At 32.3% G+C, this 16,040-nt stretch overlaps 1 protein-coding gene across 2 annotated transcripts; it reads right to left on the bottom strand.

Moving 5' to 3' along the window:
- LOC101220364 (transcription elongation factor B polypeptide 3) lies at positions 1-8,209 on the bottom strand. 2 transcript variants are annotated; one of them, XM_004143141.3, is made up of 8 exons: positions 8,028-8,208; positions 7,219-7,409; positions 6,995-7,132; positions 6,790-6,868; positions 1,301-1,369; positions 1,121-1,196; positions 642-698; positions 1-543 (listed from the first exon to the last, which is right to left on the bottom strand). In XM_004143141.3, exons 2-8 carry the CDS (start codon positions 7,384-7,386, stop codon positions 453-455), a joined length of 678 nt encoding a protein of 225 aa, XP_004143189.1. In that variant the 5' UTR covers positions 7,387-7,409; positions 8,028-8,208; the 3' UTR covers positions 1-452. The 2 variants fall into 2 exon arrangements, with proteins under 2 accessions (XP_004143189.1, XP_031743455.1); XM_031887595.1 differs by lacking the exons at positions 1-543; positions 642-698 and adding an exon at positions 563-620 and having other exon boundaries at positions 8,028-8,209.
- Positions 8,210-16,040: the final 7,831 nt, after the last annotated feature.

The following is a 16,040-nucleotide window of genomic DNA, read 5'->3' as shown; positions in this document are numbered from 1 at the left end:
AGGGGGAAAATGAAATATATAAAAGATACAACCACCACAATACAATCAATCTTCAGTTACAGAAAAACAAAGGCTATTAGCCTATTACAATGCTATCAACGAAATGCAAAAGACGACCACAACCAACAAAGAGCAAAGTCGGATCATTCCATCACTAAAATAATATAGACCAAAGTAAATCTGATAACTTGCTAATTTAGATTGTGATATTATCACACATTAAACTGCATACTTGAAGGATAAAATTTGTGTAAAATAAACAACATTGCATTATAAGAGAAAGCAACTACGAATTATAAAATTATACACAGGGCATGGCATTTCAGAAGTGTCAGAGGGTAAAGGAGCAATTTTCGAACCATGAGATAACTAAATTGAAGATATTACAACATTGGAGTTGGGTGAGAGAACAGAACTTTGCATTTGGTAAAAGAAAAAGGTAAATGGAAGTGCTACCATCTTTTGGCCATATGAGTGGAAGTATTTTTAGAAGTTGAAGCGGATTCCCTTCCAGAAAACATCGGCTTCTTTGTGGAAGATATACTGCAAAATTAAAGAAGCAGAGTGAACGTCATTGTCAAGTGTGGGAACAGGAGGTTTCGAAAGCATTGAGAATGATCCTGCAAACAATTGCAACTTACTCAGAACTCTTCTGCACTGCATTTCTTCGCCATGCTTTTATATTTTTCATCTCTTGACTGTCCAAAGATAGAAACGTATTATGATTGGATAACTTTTCATTGAACATTGTGGAATAGGGTTTTGCTTCGAGGGTGGAGGGGTAGGCACAGTTTATAAATGAGAGCTATTGATTCTAGAAATTTAGTGAGATTAGATTCAGCTGATCAAGGATCCACATAGACATTCTTATAACAACCGTTCTCCAGTATAAAGCTTGCAGTAAGATACCGCTCAAAAATAATTTTGGTATGGAGAATTTAAAATAGAGGAAAAACCCCAAATCTATTTGATATGCCGATTTATCAGATCCTAAGCCAAGATGGATCAAATTTTAGGGCATATTCAATTTTAGGCAGTTACTCTAAGCAAGCAACATGCTATAAATTGTACGACCATGACCATATTTTATTTACACTCGGTACCAATTCAATAGTTTTACCTCTGAAGCACTTCTATCTTTGCCTTCTTCAGTATCTTGTTCTTAGTGTTTGCCACATTGTATCCATATCCGCTTCCTACAGAAAATCAAGAAAAAAAATAACATGTAAATGTTTCTTTTTCTTTGCAGGGTGTCAAGCTGAAGCCTTGCCAGAGTTAGAATCCACTAGATAAAGTTTACCTCCAAAGCTTCTCTTATTGCTTGATGGGGGAACCTTGCTGCAAATCTGTATTTGACGACTTTGTTTTCCTAAAATGTTCATGGTAATCATTAAAATTTCATATGTTAAGAAAATACCTACTTGCAAAAACACCAATGATTCCTAAATTACATGTAAAAATCAACAATATCTATCCAGCGATGAACCAACAGAAAACCACTTTTTTATTATTATTATTTTTTTATTCAAACAGCTTCCATTAAGAAAAAATGAAAGAATATAACCCCCCCCCCCCCCCCCCCCCCCCCCCCCCCCACACACACACACACACTAAAGGAAGAGGGTCCAACCGAAATGTTTCCTAAAGTAAAATGACGAAAGAGCTTCAAAACCAAAGTCCAAAGAGACACATTGAATCTCGTCAACGACCAAACCTCCCAGGGGTCCTTTCCCTTCCCTTTAAACACCCCATCATTCCTTTCCCCCTAAATATCCCAAACCACCAAACATACCCCACAAGAAGTGGTCTTTGTCTTCGAAATGTGGATGGAGAAGGAACTCCTTGATCATAGCACAAACATCTCTCTGCCCAGCGAAGCTAAAATCGAACTCCTACAAGAAAAGATTCCACACCAATCTCACACACTAGCAACCCCAAAAGAGATGATCCAGGTCTTCCTCTGCCTTCCGACAAAGGATACAGCAAAGAAACCCCATAAGCGAAGTTCTTCTCCTTACCAGCCTATCAAAAGTGTTCACACAACCAAGCAAAACTTGCCAAATAAAGAACCTGACTTTCTTAGGAATCTTAATCCTCCAAATGACATCGAACAGGGCACAGACTCCCCAACGAGAGAGTGATCCAATATTAACCGTAAAGAAGGATTTACAAGAGAACCCTTCACTAGGATTCCGACTCCAAATACGAACATCCCTTTCTACCCTCTCTAAAAGTACACACCTCCAATAAAGAAAAAAAAAAAAGGCAACCTCTATTGTTTCCCTATTGAACAAGTGATGACAAAATCCAAAGGAAAAAAGAGATAAAGTTCTCGAACCAAATCAAGAAATCCAAGATCGAACAATGTTTCAACAAAGAAAGGTGGTAGAGATGCGGAAAGACAGAAGAGAGAGCTCTATACCCCACCCACTAATCCTCCCAAAAAGATGTGTCCTTACCATTCCCCACAATACACTTAACAAAGTAAGAGAAAGTAGGAAGCTCAAAAGAAATATCCTTCCACAAGAAATATCTTTCCACAGGTTCCAGTGTGTGCCTTTAACCCCTTTCGCCACCAATTCAAAAGGATGATAACCATGCTTGCTCACAATAATCATACGCCACAAAGCTTCAGGTTCAAAGGCAAAGTGCCAAAGCCACTTAGCATTAAGCTACCAGTCTCCAACCCACCCTTATGCAGAAACCGCTCAACCGCCTCCCAACTAACCAAGTGAGAGCCCTTCCCCTCATCTACTCCTACCTTAGAAAATCCCTCATAAATTTTTTCCAAGCTTTTACAAATAGAACCAGGGCCCAAAAGAAGGAAAAGTAATACACAAGGATACTACTGAGCACCAATCTGATTAGAGTTAACCTCCTCGCCTGGGAAAATAAACTTTTCTTCCACGAGGCAAGCCTCTTACAAATCTTCTCAAAGATAGGATTCCAAAACGTCATAGCTCTTGAATTGCCCAAGATAACCAGAGGGAAAGAATCCAACCTAACAGCCAAACATCTCCACCCATCTCTCAATCTTCTCTTGGTTGCTGTTGATCCCCATAGTTTGACACTTGCTCCTACTGATTTTAAGAGCAGACATGGGTTCAAAAAATTCCCCATACGATGAAGGATAAAAAAAGAGTGCTCTTTGCTCGAACAAAATAACATCGTGTCATCAGCAAACTGGAGATGTGATAAGACCACCTCATTCGAGCCTAACCTAAACAGCTCGATGATGCTTCCTTCCACACCCTTCAAGATAAGCCGACTTAAAACATCAACAGTAAGCAAGAACAAGAAAGGAATAAAGAATCCCCTTGCCTTAAACCTCTAGAAGCTTGAATCCCCGTTGCCAGAATATAAGCCTCTAGGATATAATATGTTGAGGACTAGTTTAAGAGAAGACTAATATTGAAAGACTATTGATATCATACTAAAGGTGAATGGCAAAAAAAGGGAGTGACCATTGTGAGTTATGGTTGGAATGGCTCACAAAGGAGGTCGTTGATTAACTTCATGGCCATTTCTAATGGCAAACCAATGTTTCTAAAATCGATGGACTGCTCCTGTGAAATTAAGGATAAGTACTCCATTACAAATTTGATGAAAGAGTGATTAATGAAGTCGGTCATGAAAATGTTGTTCGTGTGAAAACAAATAATGCTCCCAAATGCAAAGGTGTAGGACAAATTTTCAAAGCACAATTTCTGACAATTATATGGACACCATGCATTGTTCCTACACTAAATCTTGCCTTGAAAACATTTATGTTGCCAAGAATGTTGAGAATAATCAAGTTGCTTATGGAGACTACGTTTGGATTTTTTATATTGTTGGGAATGTCATGGTCGTGAAATTTGTTATCATGAATCATTCCATGAGGCTCGTCATGTTCGATAAGTTTGTGCCTCTTAAATTGCTTTCATTAGTCAAAACACATTTTTCATCTATTATTATGCTTAAAAGGTTTAAGCTTATTAAAGGTGGCTTACAAACTATGGTCATCAGTGATAAATGGAAAAGTTATAGAGAAGATGACGTGGTGAAGGCAAGGCATGTAAAGGAGTTGGAGCTCGATGACATTTAGTAGAACAAAATTAATTATATTTTGTCATTCACTTCACCCATATACGACATGATTAGAGCTTGTGATACAGACACACCTTGTTTGCATTTAGTGTATGACATGTGGGGTACCATGATTGAAAAGGTGAAGATGTCCATATATAAACATGAAGGGTTGCGACAAAGTGAATTCTCTTCTTTCTACGAGGTGGTGTATAACATTCTCATTAATTGTTGGAACAATAGCAATACTCCACTTCATTATTTAACACATTCTTTGAATCCAAGGTATCTAATTAATTTTAGTTTAGCACATTCTAAGCTTATAAGTAATGAATTCTGAGTTTACCATTTTTTCTTAAAAACTTATACATAGATACTATAGGGAAGAATGGCTTACAAAAGATCCTAATTGAGTTGCTCGAACTAACTAGAGAGAGAATGAAGTGTCTGAAGTGATATTTTAGTAGCCTTGAGGATTGTGCAAAAGTAAATGTAGAATTTGCTCAATTTTCTACAAAAAAAAATGGAGATTTTGATGACTATGATTCCATATCCGAGAGATACACTACAGATTCTAGAAGTTGATGGGCAACTCATAGGACTTATGTACCAATGCTTCAAAAGATTGATTTTAAAATTTTAGGGCAACCATCATCCTCTTCATGTTGTGAAGAAATTAGAGCATATATTCCTTTATTAACTTCATTAAGAATGCCTCAATGTGCAAAGGATTTGGTATTTATTCACAATAACCTTCGTCTTTTGTCTAGAAGAACTCCAGAATATTCAAAAGGAGAAACCAAGTCATGGGACATTGCTGGAAATGCTTTTGATTCGCTTGAAGATCTAGGCATGCTTGAAGTAGCTAACTTTTCTTTAGATGATCCAAAGTTGGAGGCTGAAATTATTAAGGATGATGGTGTTGATAAGGATGAAGATGTGTAGGTGATATATAATTTAATTTGTCTTCAACCATGAGCAACTTTTGGGTGAATTGATAGTTTAATATGATATCAGAGTAGGTGGTCCAGGGAGGTCCTCTGTTCAAGCCCATGCATTGTTGTTTCCTCTCCAATTAAAATTGATTTTCACTTGTAGGGCCTTTCAAATATTTCAAACCCACAAGTGAGGAGTGTTGGTGATATATAATTAAATTTGCCTTCAACTATGAGCTTAAGCTTTTGGGTGAATTGGTGGTTTAATAAGATGTCAATGAGATTTGAGAGATAGCTTTTTATTAGCCTTTAATACTTTATTTTTTTGTATGGAAAATCTCTTTCCACTTTCTATTGTTAGGTATAGGTTGAATGTTGCATAATACATATTATGTTTTGTACTCCTACAAACTACAGTGATTAAATATTAATTTGACAGTTGACCGTTTATGCTTTTTTTTAGTGAAGAACTTTTTTTTGTTGAGGAAATGAAGAACATTTAGTATTTTACATTAAATTTACATATATTATAAGAAAGAATAATTTTTAAAAATAGCATATCCCCAACGTGTCTGTGTCCTAATATTTTAGAAATTGATGTATTGCCTTGTCTTGTTGTGTTCGTGTCCGTGCTTCTTAGGCGGTACCTTTTGCCCTAAAACTAAATTCCTTCAACCAATTCAAACCACTAATCTCCACCTCTTCATCGAGCAACCGACCACTCCAATATGGCAAAGAGGCAATACATTCCTTCATTCAGAGAAAAGGGGGAACATCAAACGTCGTAACCCAAGAACCTTTAAAGACTTGTTTCCTTTCCTCCTCTACCATCTAGAAATCCCAAGATTGGAAGAAGAAATCTTGAGTTTAAAATGATCCCAGTCGTAGTAATTCCTCCGCCTCCACCTTCAAATCACAAGTGCCCACAACTAAGTTATCACAAAAAAAAATTAAGTCCAAAAGTCAGAAACCATGCTCCCTCAAAACCCTCTTTAAATCCTCTCATTCCACTGCTGCACTAGTCATTTTGATAATCATCGTTGCTTCCCAATCAAAACACAAATCAAATTTCCCACTTCTTATCTTCTGGAGAACCTTCCGACTCCACTTTTGAACAATCAGCCTTGACCACTGTATCTAATTCCTTCCATAACTTCAGCCTCCTCTTGGAACCTCTCCTACCCTCTAAACTCGCCTTTGAAACCAAGTCCAAAGAAATTGAGTTGACTTCCCCACCCAAACCAAGTCAACTGTGTTTCTGTAGTTAAGGGCAAAATAATCTTTGTTGAGGATGGAAGGAGCCCATAAACCTCTGCTGTCAATAGTCTCCAACCACTACCTTTCTTGCCATCAGGAATGATAACCCTCGTTCTTCATCCATTAAAGGATTCAACAAATAATAGTGCAAATCTACGTCTAGAGTTTGCAAGCACTTGAAAGAAAATGTTCGTACGCTCCAGCCATCTTCTCCACCAAAAACCCAAAGGATTGCTCAGCTCCGCAGCAGCCACTAAGCAATCTATTACCCAAGCTGATGCGCCCAACTCTAACTCCAACTTTCCGAACCTCTCGCCATTCCCTTCTTCAATACAAATCTTCCTCCCACACTCTGAACTACGAACCAAAAATAGCTTCCTATATATTGTAAACCTCTTATTAAATATGAGTTGGGAGTGGAAAACAATTTCCAGATAGCATGCATCACATGATCTAGCTAATTGTTAGTTCAAATTTGAAATTATGAGGAATCCAATTAGAGAGAATGCAAATGTGATATAGAACATACGGGCATTTTCCTTTAGATAGCTTTGTTTTATTCGATCTGCAGCTTTGCTCTCGTTCTTTTCAATGTCCTCCATCTTCGCCTGAAAATGGATAGCTTCATTTTAATGGTAATTTTCAGAGGAATCAATTATCTTTGCTAACCAAAATCATTCAATACTCAAATCTCAAAGTAAATGGCATGAGAAGAGAAGTAAAAGGAAAGCTACCTCATATAATTGAATCCATCTAAATGCGACTCTTTTTTGCCGCATCCTCTCAATTACAGTAGTGGTACTTTCTTTACCAAACTGTCTTTCATAGAATTTTTTCCACAATTTATCAGTAACTGGAGTAAGATCTCTTCCCTGTAAGAAGTTCGTACTCAACTGAGCATATATACTAAAACAAAACTAGATAGTTAAAAACAATAAGCAAATTCATCCAATCTTACTTCTGAACTCTTCTCCACATGCATTAATTGGTCAACTGTGCAATGTGGCAAAATACGATCTAAAAGATGTATATCAGTTTCGCCAACATCCCCAAGGAACCTTAGATTATCTATAGCTTTGTTAACACAAAGATCAACCAACGAAGGAATTTTTCGCACTCGGTACATCTCTTCTTTCTCAGGTTGCCAGGCTAAGAACAAGAAACAAACAAACAAATCAATTTACATAAGTAGACAAAATACTGATTCAATAAATAAACCGGTAACATAGCTGGTAACCAACTCCACTAGAAGGGGGAAAAAAGGGAAAATCAAACTCTCTCACATTCAGGCACTTCATTCACCAAAAATTGACTGAGTTAACTAAATTCCATACGCTTCACAGTGAAATGCCTGAATATACACAGCATCCTAAATAGCTCTATGCTTTAAGCAACAAATCAGAATATAAGACAGACAGCTAAATAACCCGCCGATCAAGCGAGCAAAATAGCTGTAAAAAAAAACAATGATTCCAAATCTTTTCTGCTTAGCTAAGAAATTTTGAATGAGAATCAAGTTCAACTACTTCAATTCAAACGATCCTAAATTCATAAAATAGACGATCAACGAAAGGAATAAACAGATCTGGTTCGTAAAAATATGATTATTATAGATATCGTAAGCGATCATACAAAACATTAAGGAAAGTTGAGAAGAAATGGGGGGGGGGGGGGGGGGGGGGGGAAGGAAAGGAAGAAATCGATTCAACAATTTCAATCGCAAATGAAATGAGATAGATGAATAAATCGAGATGTTGATGATCTTACCGACAGTCTGAGAAGAGGAAGACGAGAATCGTTGAAGGAGGAGAACGATCGCTGAACTAGAAACGAACGAATTGGCCTGCAATAATCCTCATCTGATTACCTTCCATTGTTTTGCGATATTCTTCTCCAACTGGCTAAAATGCGCCACTGAATAAACAATCCCAAATTTTTATTTTTTTTAAAGAAAATTATAGTTTATGAATTTTTTTATTTCCCTTCCTATCATTTTGGAAAATTTTGATAAATAGCACACTTTCCGTTTTATATTTCAAAAGTAGCTTGATTTAAAAAAACTCATAGCTTTATTTTTCTTAGTCGATCTCGACATCAAGATTCTTTTTAAATTTTTAAAAACTCTTTCAACCTAATTTCTCAATCCATCTTGAAAGAAATTGACACTAAGATTGTGTATTTTTGTTTTTAAATTTCAAAATAAAGGGTTTTATCAAATTACCAAAATATCCTTAGAAGCCCAAACGTTAGATATTCTCACAAAACCCTAAACACTAAGCTCATTTCGATCGAGATCTAAACGAGTATATGATCCTATAATCGAAGACATTTCTCTGATTTTTGCTTTGTGAAATTTCAAAAAGTCATCCTCGAACTCAAATATTTAAAGGTGAATTACTTTAAATGAGTTTTTAGTTTATGTTATAGTGTTTTTGTGAAATCTGATGGGATGAAAAAATTTGTAGTTGGTTTTCTGTTTTAGTTGAATGTATAACTAAATTTTAAGTTAATATAGGTAGTTTTCGTTCGATGAATCTCAACAATTTCATCAATCTAGGGTCATGCATATGAGAAATCTCGAGTAAGATTGAAGAAATTGTACCGAGATTTCACATGCATTTCGTGGGGTAATCTTGAGGACTATTTCACTCAAGATTGGGTAGATATACATCACATAATGTATATAAAACTTTTTCTCATGGCATCTCGATGCAATGTTGTCCAAATTCAATTGGCAATTCATGTTGTTCTTGGCCAAGATTGTCCCGAGTTTTAAGACATGTTAGTGATTATGCTTTATTACGTGTGTTTTCTGTTTTGCAGATGCCTCTTGTCACAAAAATCAACTATAAGACTTTTTCCTAGCCAACCTAACATGTTGTTTTCACTTAGCGAAGATTGTATCAAATTAAACATAAAAAATAATTAAGCTAACACCCAAACAGATAAACATTTTTCAGAAAAACCCTATTCGATCATTTTCCTGAGTGTCAAGTTGGTCTTTATGTTGGGATTTATGAACTAAAACTCATAGATTTGTAAATATAATTCATTGAACATTATTAATAAAGTGTTATTATTATAATAAATGTTATTGATTATATTATTAGTTTTGTCTTAATAACTCAAATCCAATAAACTAACATTCTAAGTTGTTTAATAAGTCTTGAATAGTATGTAGAGACATATAGAGATCAATGCTCGAGGTTTAAGACTCATCAAATAGCTTAAGATGTTAGTTTATTAGATTTGGATTATTAAATCAAAATTATTAATATAATTAATAAAAAATTTGATAATAATAACACTTTATAAATAACGGTCAATGGATTATATTTACAATCTATGAGTTTTAAGACATAAATCCCAATAGTTCTAACTTATTGGGATTTGTCACTAACACATGTACTGGACAACCCTAAATTCTGAAGTGACTTAAACTAAGTTTACGTCATCTTCATAACTCGAAAGGTGTTTTAGAAACACTCTTTGAGAGAACATTGTTTAAGATATGAATTACAGTCTCTACTGCAACCCCCAAAATAAGCTAGGGAATTGAGCATAGCTCATTATTGAACGAACCATGTTTAACAAGGTTTTATTTCTCCTTTCTGATACACCATTTTATTAAGGTGTATCAGGTGCAAGTTGGATTCTATTTTCTATTATATAGTCTTAGAACCTCAAATTCATGTACTCTCCACCTCCATCTGATAGAAATATTTTAATTTTTTTACTTAATAGATTTTCAACTTCAGCCTTATACTCCTTGAACTTTTCAAAAGCTTTAGACTTATGCTTCATTAAGTATAAATAATCATACCTTGAATAATCATCTATAAAAGAGATAAAGTATTTAAAATCTCCTATAACTTTTACATTTATCGAACCACAGAGGTTTAAATGTATAAGTTCTAGGGGCTCTTTGGCTCTATAACTTTTTCCCATAAAAGGTCTTTTAGTCATCTTCCTGTCAAGACAAGATTCACATGAATGTAATGAATCATCTTCTAACTCATTTAGAAGTCCATTATTTACCAATCTCCTGATCCTATCGTGATTAATGTGACATAATCTTAAATGTCAAAGATAGACATTGTTATTAGGAGAAATTCTTTGCCTTTTATTTTGAGTGTTAACAGTTTTAAACATCTAATGATTTAAATTGGTTTTTTGCTTTGTTAAGTCTTAATATGTACAAGTTGTTTTCAAGTTTAGTCGAACAAATATGTACACCATTCTTAGAACGCTTCATCCAAAGAAAAAGTTACGTTATATAATTGTTCAATAAGACAAGAAATAAATATGAAATTCCAACATTAATTTAATTAAATCAAATCAAATCAAAATTTAATTTAATTGATTTGATTTGATCCTTTAATTTGATATGCATCATCTTTAAATGATCAAATCTAACGGACTATTTAATTAATTTTGATTTAATTTAATTTAATTTGTTTAAATGGATATAATTTGATACTTTGAATTTAGCTAATTTGAATTGGTATAATTTATCTTAATGTTAGTGTTTTCTTTTCAAATATAGCAAACGTTTTAGTTACACAATTTCTTTATAAGATTCTTTCGTACACGATCATATTTTGCTATTTTTGTACTCCATCGTTTAGATTGGCTATTTAATATCTCAATGTTTTTTTTTTTTCACGATCTTTTATATTTGAAACAACTAACAAAAGTGTCAGAAGAAGAGAAAAAGACGATAGAAAGAAAAAAAAAAGAGGAAGATAAAAAAGACGATGAAAAAAAATGACAAGTTTGAAATAGTTAGGAAAAATGGTCAGCTTCATGAACTTTTTCATTTTGTCATACGTGTCATAAATATTTTGTTGTTTGTTATATTTATGAAAATTAACTTACATAAATGAAAAAATAATAAGTGAAAATAATATTGATAATATTAACAATAGTTACATAATAAAAAAAATCCAACCAAATACGATTGCAATATATTTTTAAATATTTAATTTAGTCATTAAATAGATTTGATCGTGTATTTTAAATTCCTTTTATAAAAAAATAAATATAAATAATGCGATAGTAAATATATAAGCAAAATAAAAAAGTTTATGATATTTTCATAAATTTCAAGTTTGGTCTTAAATATTGCGGACGATTTTTTAGTTCTTTTTCTTTTTCTTTTTCGTGATTTATTTATCTTCTCTTCATATTATTAGTTTTTCTTCATGTTATTACTTTTTCTTCATATTCTCACTTGTTCTTGAATTCTTGATTTTCTCGTCTAGAATTTCTTCCTTTTTCGTCATTTCTCATATTTTAAAATTATTTTTTAACTTCTTCATATTCCCAATTGGTAAGTGATCTTCGTCATCTCTCATATGTTTAATCTTTCAGATTTTTAAACGATCGTGTACCAAGATCTAAACGATCTTATTTGGTAAACGATCTATAACAAAAATTGTTTAGATCTTTGAACATGATCGTTAAAATTGTGGCACACCGATTATGCACAAAATCTAAACGATATTGGTACATGATCTTGTACTAAATATAAATGATCTTGGTACACGATCGTGAACCATAATCGTTTAGATATGATACACAATCGTTTAGATCTTGATAAATGAAAACCTAAATGATCTTAGAATCTAACCAAAAACCAAAAGCATTTACCAAGATCATTTAGAAGTGGTACAAGATCATGCACCAAAATCGTTTACCAAGATCTGAACGATCATGTATCTATATATGAATGATCATGTACCAAGCTTTTCATGCATGTGTGATGGATTAATCACGAGAGTATTTTTGTTGTTTCACACTATAAATCTAAAAGTATTCTATAAAGTGTAAATATTTCATCAGTTTGTTATATTGTTTTATAAAAAAATTAATTATTAGTTAAAATTTTAATAGACCTACGGATTAGATTAGAGGCCCTTTTTTCTGAGAAAAGCTAAGTAATATAAAATGGCTTTCATATTTAATGTTTCTTTGTTCAATTCTTAATCTTTAAAAGATTCTGAATTTTATCTTTAGCAAATTAAAATTATGGAGAAGGACCTTCCACGAAAAAATTATTAACAAATTAGTTTATTAACACATTTGCACACATGTATTTTGAAGTTGGATGGTAGCTGCATGAGATCAAAACATAATAATTCAATAAAATTATATTTCACAGTATATTTAAAATAATACTAAAAAATTTCAAAAATATGTTTTAACGATGCAACGTTGGAATATATTCGAATATCTTATGAGTTGTGATATCCATTTTAAACACATCTCAAGGATGGTACGTCTTCTCGTAAAACAAAAGTTTATAAGATTCCCATCTTTTTTCCTTTTTTTGTTCCGTTATTTTCTCTTTTATTTATCACTTTTCTTTATTTTTATTAGAGAGTTAAAATTTAATTATATTCATCTAATAAAAAAGAATTTGAAAAAATAACTCTATCCAATAAAACTTGTTCATAATACAAAATGACCAAACAAATTATAATAATTAAATTTATAACACATAACTTTATTATCGGTAATAAACAAAAACAAAATTCAACTCACACATTAAGAGATAAAATGTTATAAATACCTTCGTTACTAATATATATTTGATACGCTTTATACACGTCTAATACACCTAATACAATATAATATTAAATTATTAAAGATATAAAAAATTACATATAAAAAAAATACTTTTGAGTGTTTTCTCGGACTTATTTTTTTTTTTTGGAGTCAAGGAGTTGTCCAATAGAAAACTAGTACGTGGCTATATTTATTAAAAAAGATTGTGGGTCAAAATTGGGAGTATGGAATTGAGTGCTTTATAAATTATTTGAAGATATAATAATATTATTGAAATAATACACATTTTAAAACAAACGTAATTTTCAAAAGTTATTCAACATATTTCCGGTGGAATTGATAGCTAATTTCAATTTTTCAAAAGTTTGTTGAAAGTTTTGGAATATAGAAGTTTTGATTTTATTAAAACATCCATATTTATGAAAATTGATAAAAATGTTGTAATTAGTTAAACAAATTTATTAAAAATAAACTATATTTATTTGATTACTCTATAGAGTAATACAGTATTTATATATAATATTCTAAATATATATATAAACGGATGCGAGAGCCAAAATTAAAAATAGACATTAAAAATTAATTACAAAGACATAACATATTCCCATAAAAAGTAATCATAAATTGTTTATTATAAAATGAGGTTGAGATAATTTTTTAAAAAATCATTGCATTAAACTAATATAGCATACCAAGAATTGAAAAATGGTCGTCTAAAAAAACAAGAAATTGTCAATACTAGCAAAAAAAAAAAAGAAAAAAACTATAACAAAATACCAATTATATAAATAATAATGAAGTATATAAAATAGGGAATAGATTTTTATTATTTGATAAATTTTGTTATATTTAAAAAAAGATTGATATTAAATTACTTTACAATATTTACATTTATAATTGAAAAACTATATAATAGTGTTATATATAATGAAACATAAAAAAAAAAAAAAAAACTTTTCAAATAATGAAGTTTTGAAAGAAAGCGAGAGGAATATTAGAAAGAAGAAAAAATAATATTCGAAATTTCGAAAGAAATACCGGTAAGTAAAAAAAGAAAAGAAAAGAAAAAATGGATTGTATCTATACCTTTTTTGTTAACAGAGATTCCTTTTGTCGCCGGCAGCCGCCCTAAGAGAGCCGTTAGATGAGACAAGTCACTGTCTCTTTTCCAATAAGTTATGCGATTCTTATTAAATGACGTCGTCTTCTTTGTTATATTACGTAATAACACGTGTTACTGGTGGAGAAGATTTCAATTATTTATTGTTACCTTCAAAGAAAATAGAAAATTACTTAGAAAGATCAACACAATTATTTTAAAATATAAACTAACGTTATTATTCATTTTTCATCAAAAACCCTTTTAATTTTTCCTTTTTTATTATCTATCTGTTTTCTTATAAAGCTATTTTAAATAGTAAAATTGCTAAAATTAAGTACAAATATAGCTAAATTTGATGATAAAACTTTTAACTTTTTTTATTGAATCATTTAAAACTTTCACCGAGAATCTTCCATGTATCAACTTTTTCACCCATTGTCTAAAACCGATATTGATGAAGTTCACACTTGTGTAAAAATTAATGCATATATTGTTGAAAATAGAAAATCCTGAAATTAAATAGATTAATAGTAAAAGTTGAAAATTTCTTGGATTAAGGCACGGCAATGGCGGTGTGCATAGAGTGTGCCCCACTCTATATTTGAGAGTTTTTGTGTAGAAGCTAAAATCTCTCAATCCAATAATACTCACTAGCTTGTATACTTAAAAACAACTCTGAACCTTGGTTCGAAAAAGAAAAAGAAAAAGAAAAAAAACATAGAGGATGAAAATCAAAGAAAAATAAGCACTCTAGGAGTAGCTTCATATCATCTACTAAGGATGTAAACAGGTTGAGTTAGGTTGGACTGGAGGTCATTTCCAACCCAACCTATATTTTCAGGTTGATTGGGTTGGCAACCCAAATAACCTGAATAGTATTTCTAACTCAACCCTTAAATATATGGATTGGGTTGGGTTGTTTTTTTTTCGTTTCTAATGTTTGTAAAGCCAACATAGGTAAAACATTATTTACTCAACAAACAATGAAAAACATTATCCAATCATTCAGTGCATAAATCTAAAGTGGAAAAAAAGCTATAACAATCTCGGTAGGACACGACTCCGAGTCTAGGCCATGCACAACCTTGGATGGTCCGAGTGCTCTTTAACTTTTGCTTTGTGCTTCCAATATAATCTTGTTCGGACACAACCCCGAGATTGCTCGAGTTTCCAACCTCTTAAGCTTTTTTCCCTTCGTCTCGGTCGAACATTACCCCAAGATTGTTCGAGCTCCTAACTTCTTAAGTTTTTTGTCCTTCATCTCAGTCGGATACAACCTCGAGTTGCTCGAGTTCCCAAATTCTTAAGCTTTTTGTTCTTCATCTTAGTTGAACAAGCACTGAGATGGCCCCAAGATTACACTTCTGTCTTCGATCTTGTCCAGGATTTCACACGACTGGCCAACATCCTTACAAAAAAAAGGTCGAGATCCTTACAAAAAAAAGCATTTGGTCTTTCCTCTCGGTTGAGCAAGACCAAGTTTTGTCCAACCCAACCCACACACATATATATTATTAAATCGAATTGGGTTGGGTTAATCGAATTTTTCAATCCCAATCCGAGACCTAACTAACCAAACCTGAAAAGAACCAAAATTTTCAATCCAACCCAATCTAACCTAAAAAAAAATCAAATTTTGTTGGACAAATAATTCTTGTGGAGTTATTTAGGTTGGACTTACTCTCCTATTATTCACTAAAATTAGGAGAGATTTAACCATGAGAGAATGACAGTCATAGATGACTTAAACAAGTAGTAACTGTAGTAAATATTTACGAGAAGAAGAGTTGAATAAAGTTAAAATTATAATTTTGAAACAAAATTTAAATGTAGAATTTAAATTGATACAGTTACTATTTAAAAATTTAAAATTTGGATACATATAGATGAATATTTGGTTAAGGTACAAAATTATTGGTCATCCTAATGCAGTCAAATTGACCTTATAAATTCATTCAAAGATCCAAAAAACATAAAATAGAGAAACATACGACTTTCTCCTAATAGAGTCTAAGTTGAAAATTCATCCTTTGCTACAGCTCCGGTCAACTCCTTTTTAACCTTCTCTTTTTTCTTTCTTTAGACTTTTTCTTCCTTCCACCGCGTCT

The sequence above is a fragment of the Cucumis sativus genome, chromosome 6, assembly GCF_000004075.3.
Source record: "Cucumis sativus cultivar 9930 chromosome 6, Cucumber_9930_V3, whole genome shotgun sequence".
Classification (NCBI taxonomy): Eukaryota; Viridiplantae; Streptophyta; class Magnoliopsida; order Cucurbitales; family Cucurbitaceae; genus Cucumis; species Cucumis sativus.
The sequence above is the reverse complement of the archived record's forward strand: the minus strand, read 5'-3'. Positions and strand labels throughout refer to the sequence as shown.

Bases quoted from the DNA above. Each gene is read 5' to 3' on its own strand.
- LOC101220364 (XM_004143141.3), bottom strand. From the start codon at position 7,386: ATGTACCGAGTGCGAAAAATTCCTTCGTTGGTTGATCTTTGTGTTAAC. The intron at 6,869-6,994 runs GTAGCTTTCCTT...ATCCATTTTCAG, and splicing joins GATGGATTCAATTATATGAG to GCGAAGATGGAGGACATTGA. The intron at 1,370-6,789 runs GTATGTTCTATA...TGAACATTTTAG, and splicing joins CTATCTAAAGGAAAATGCCC to GAAAACAAAGTCGTCAAATA.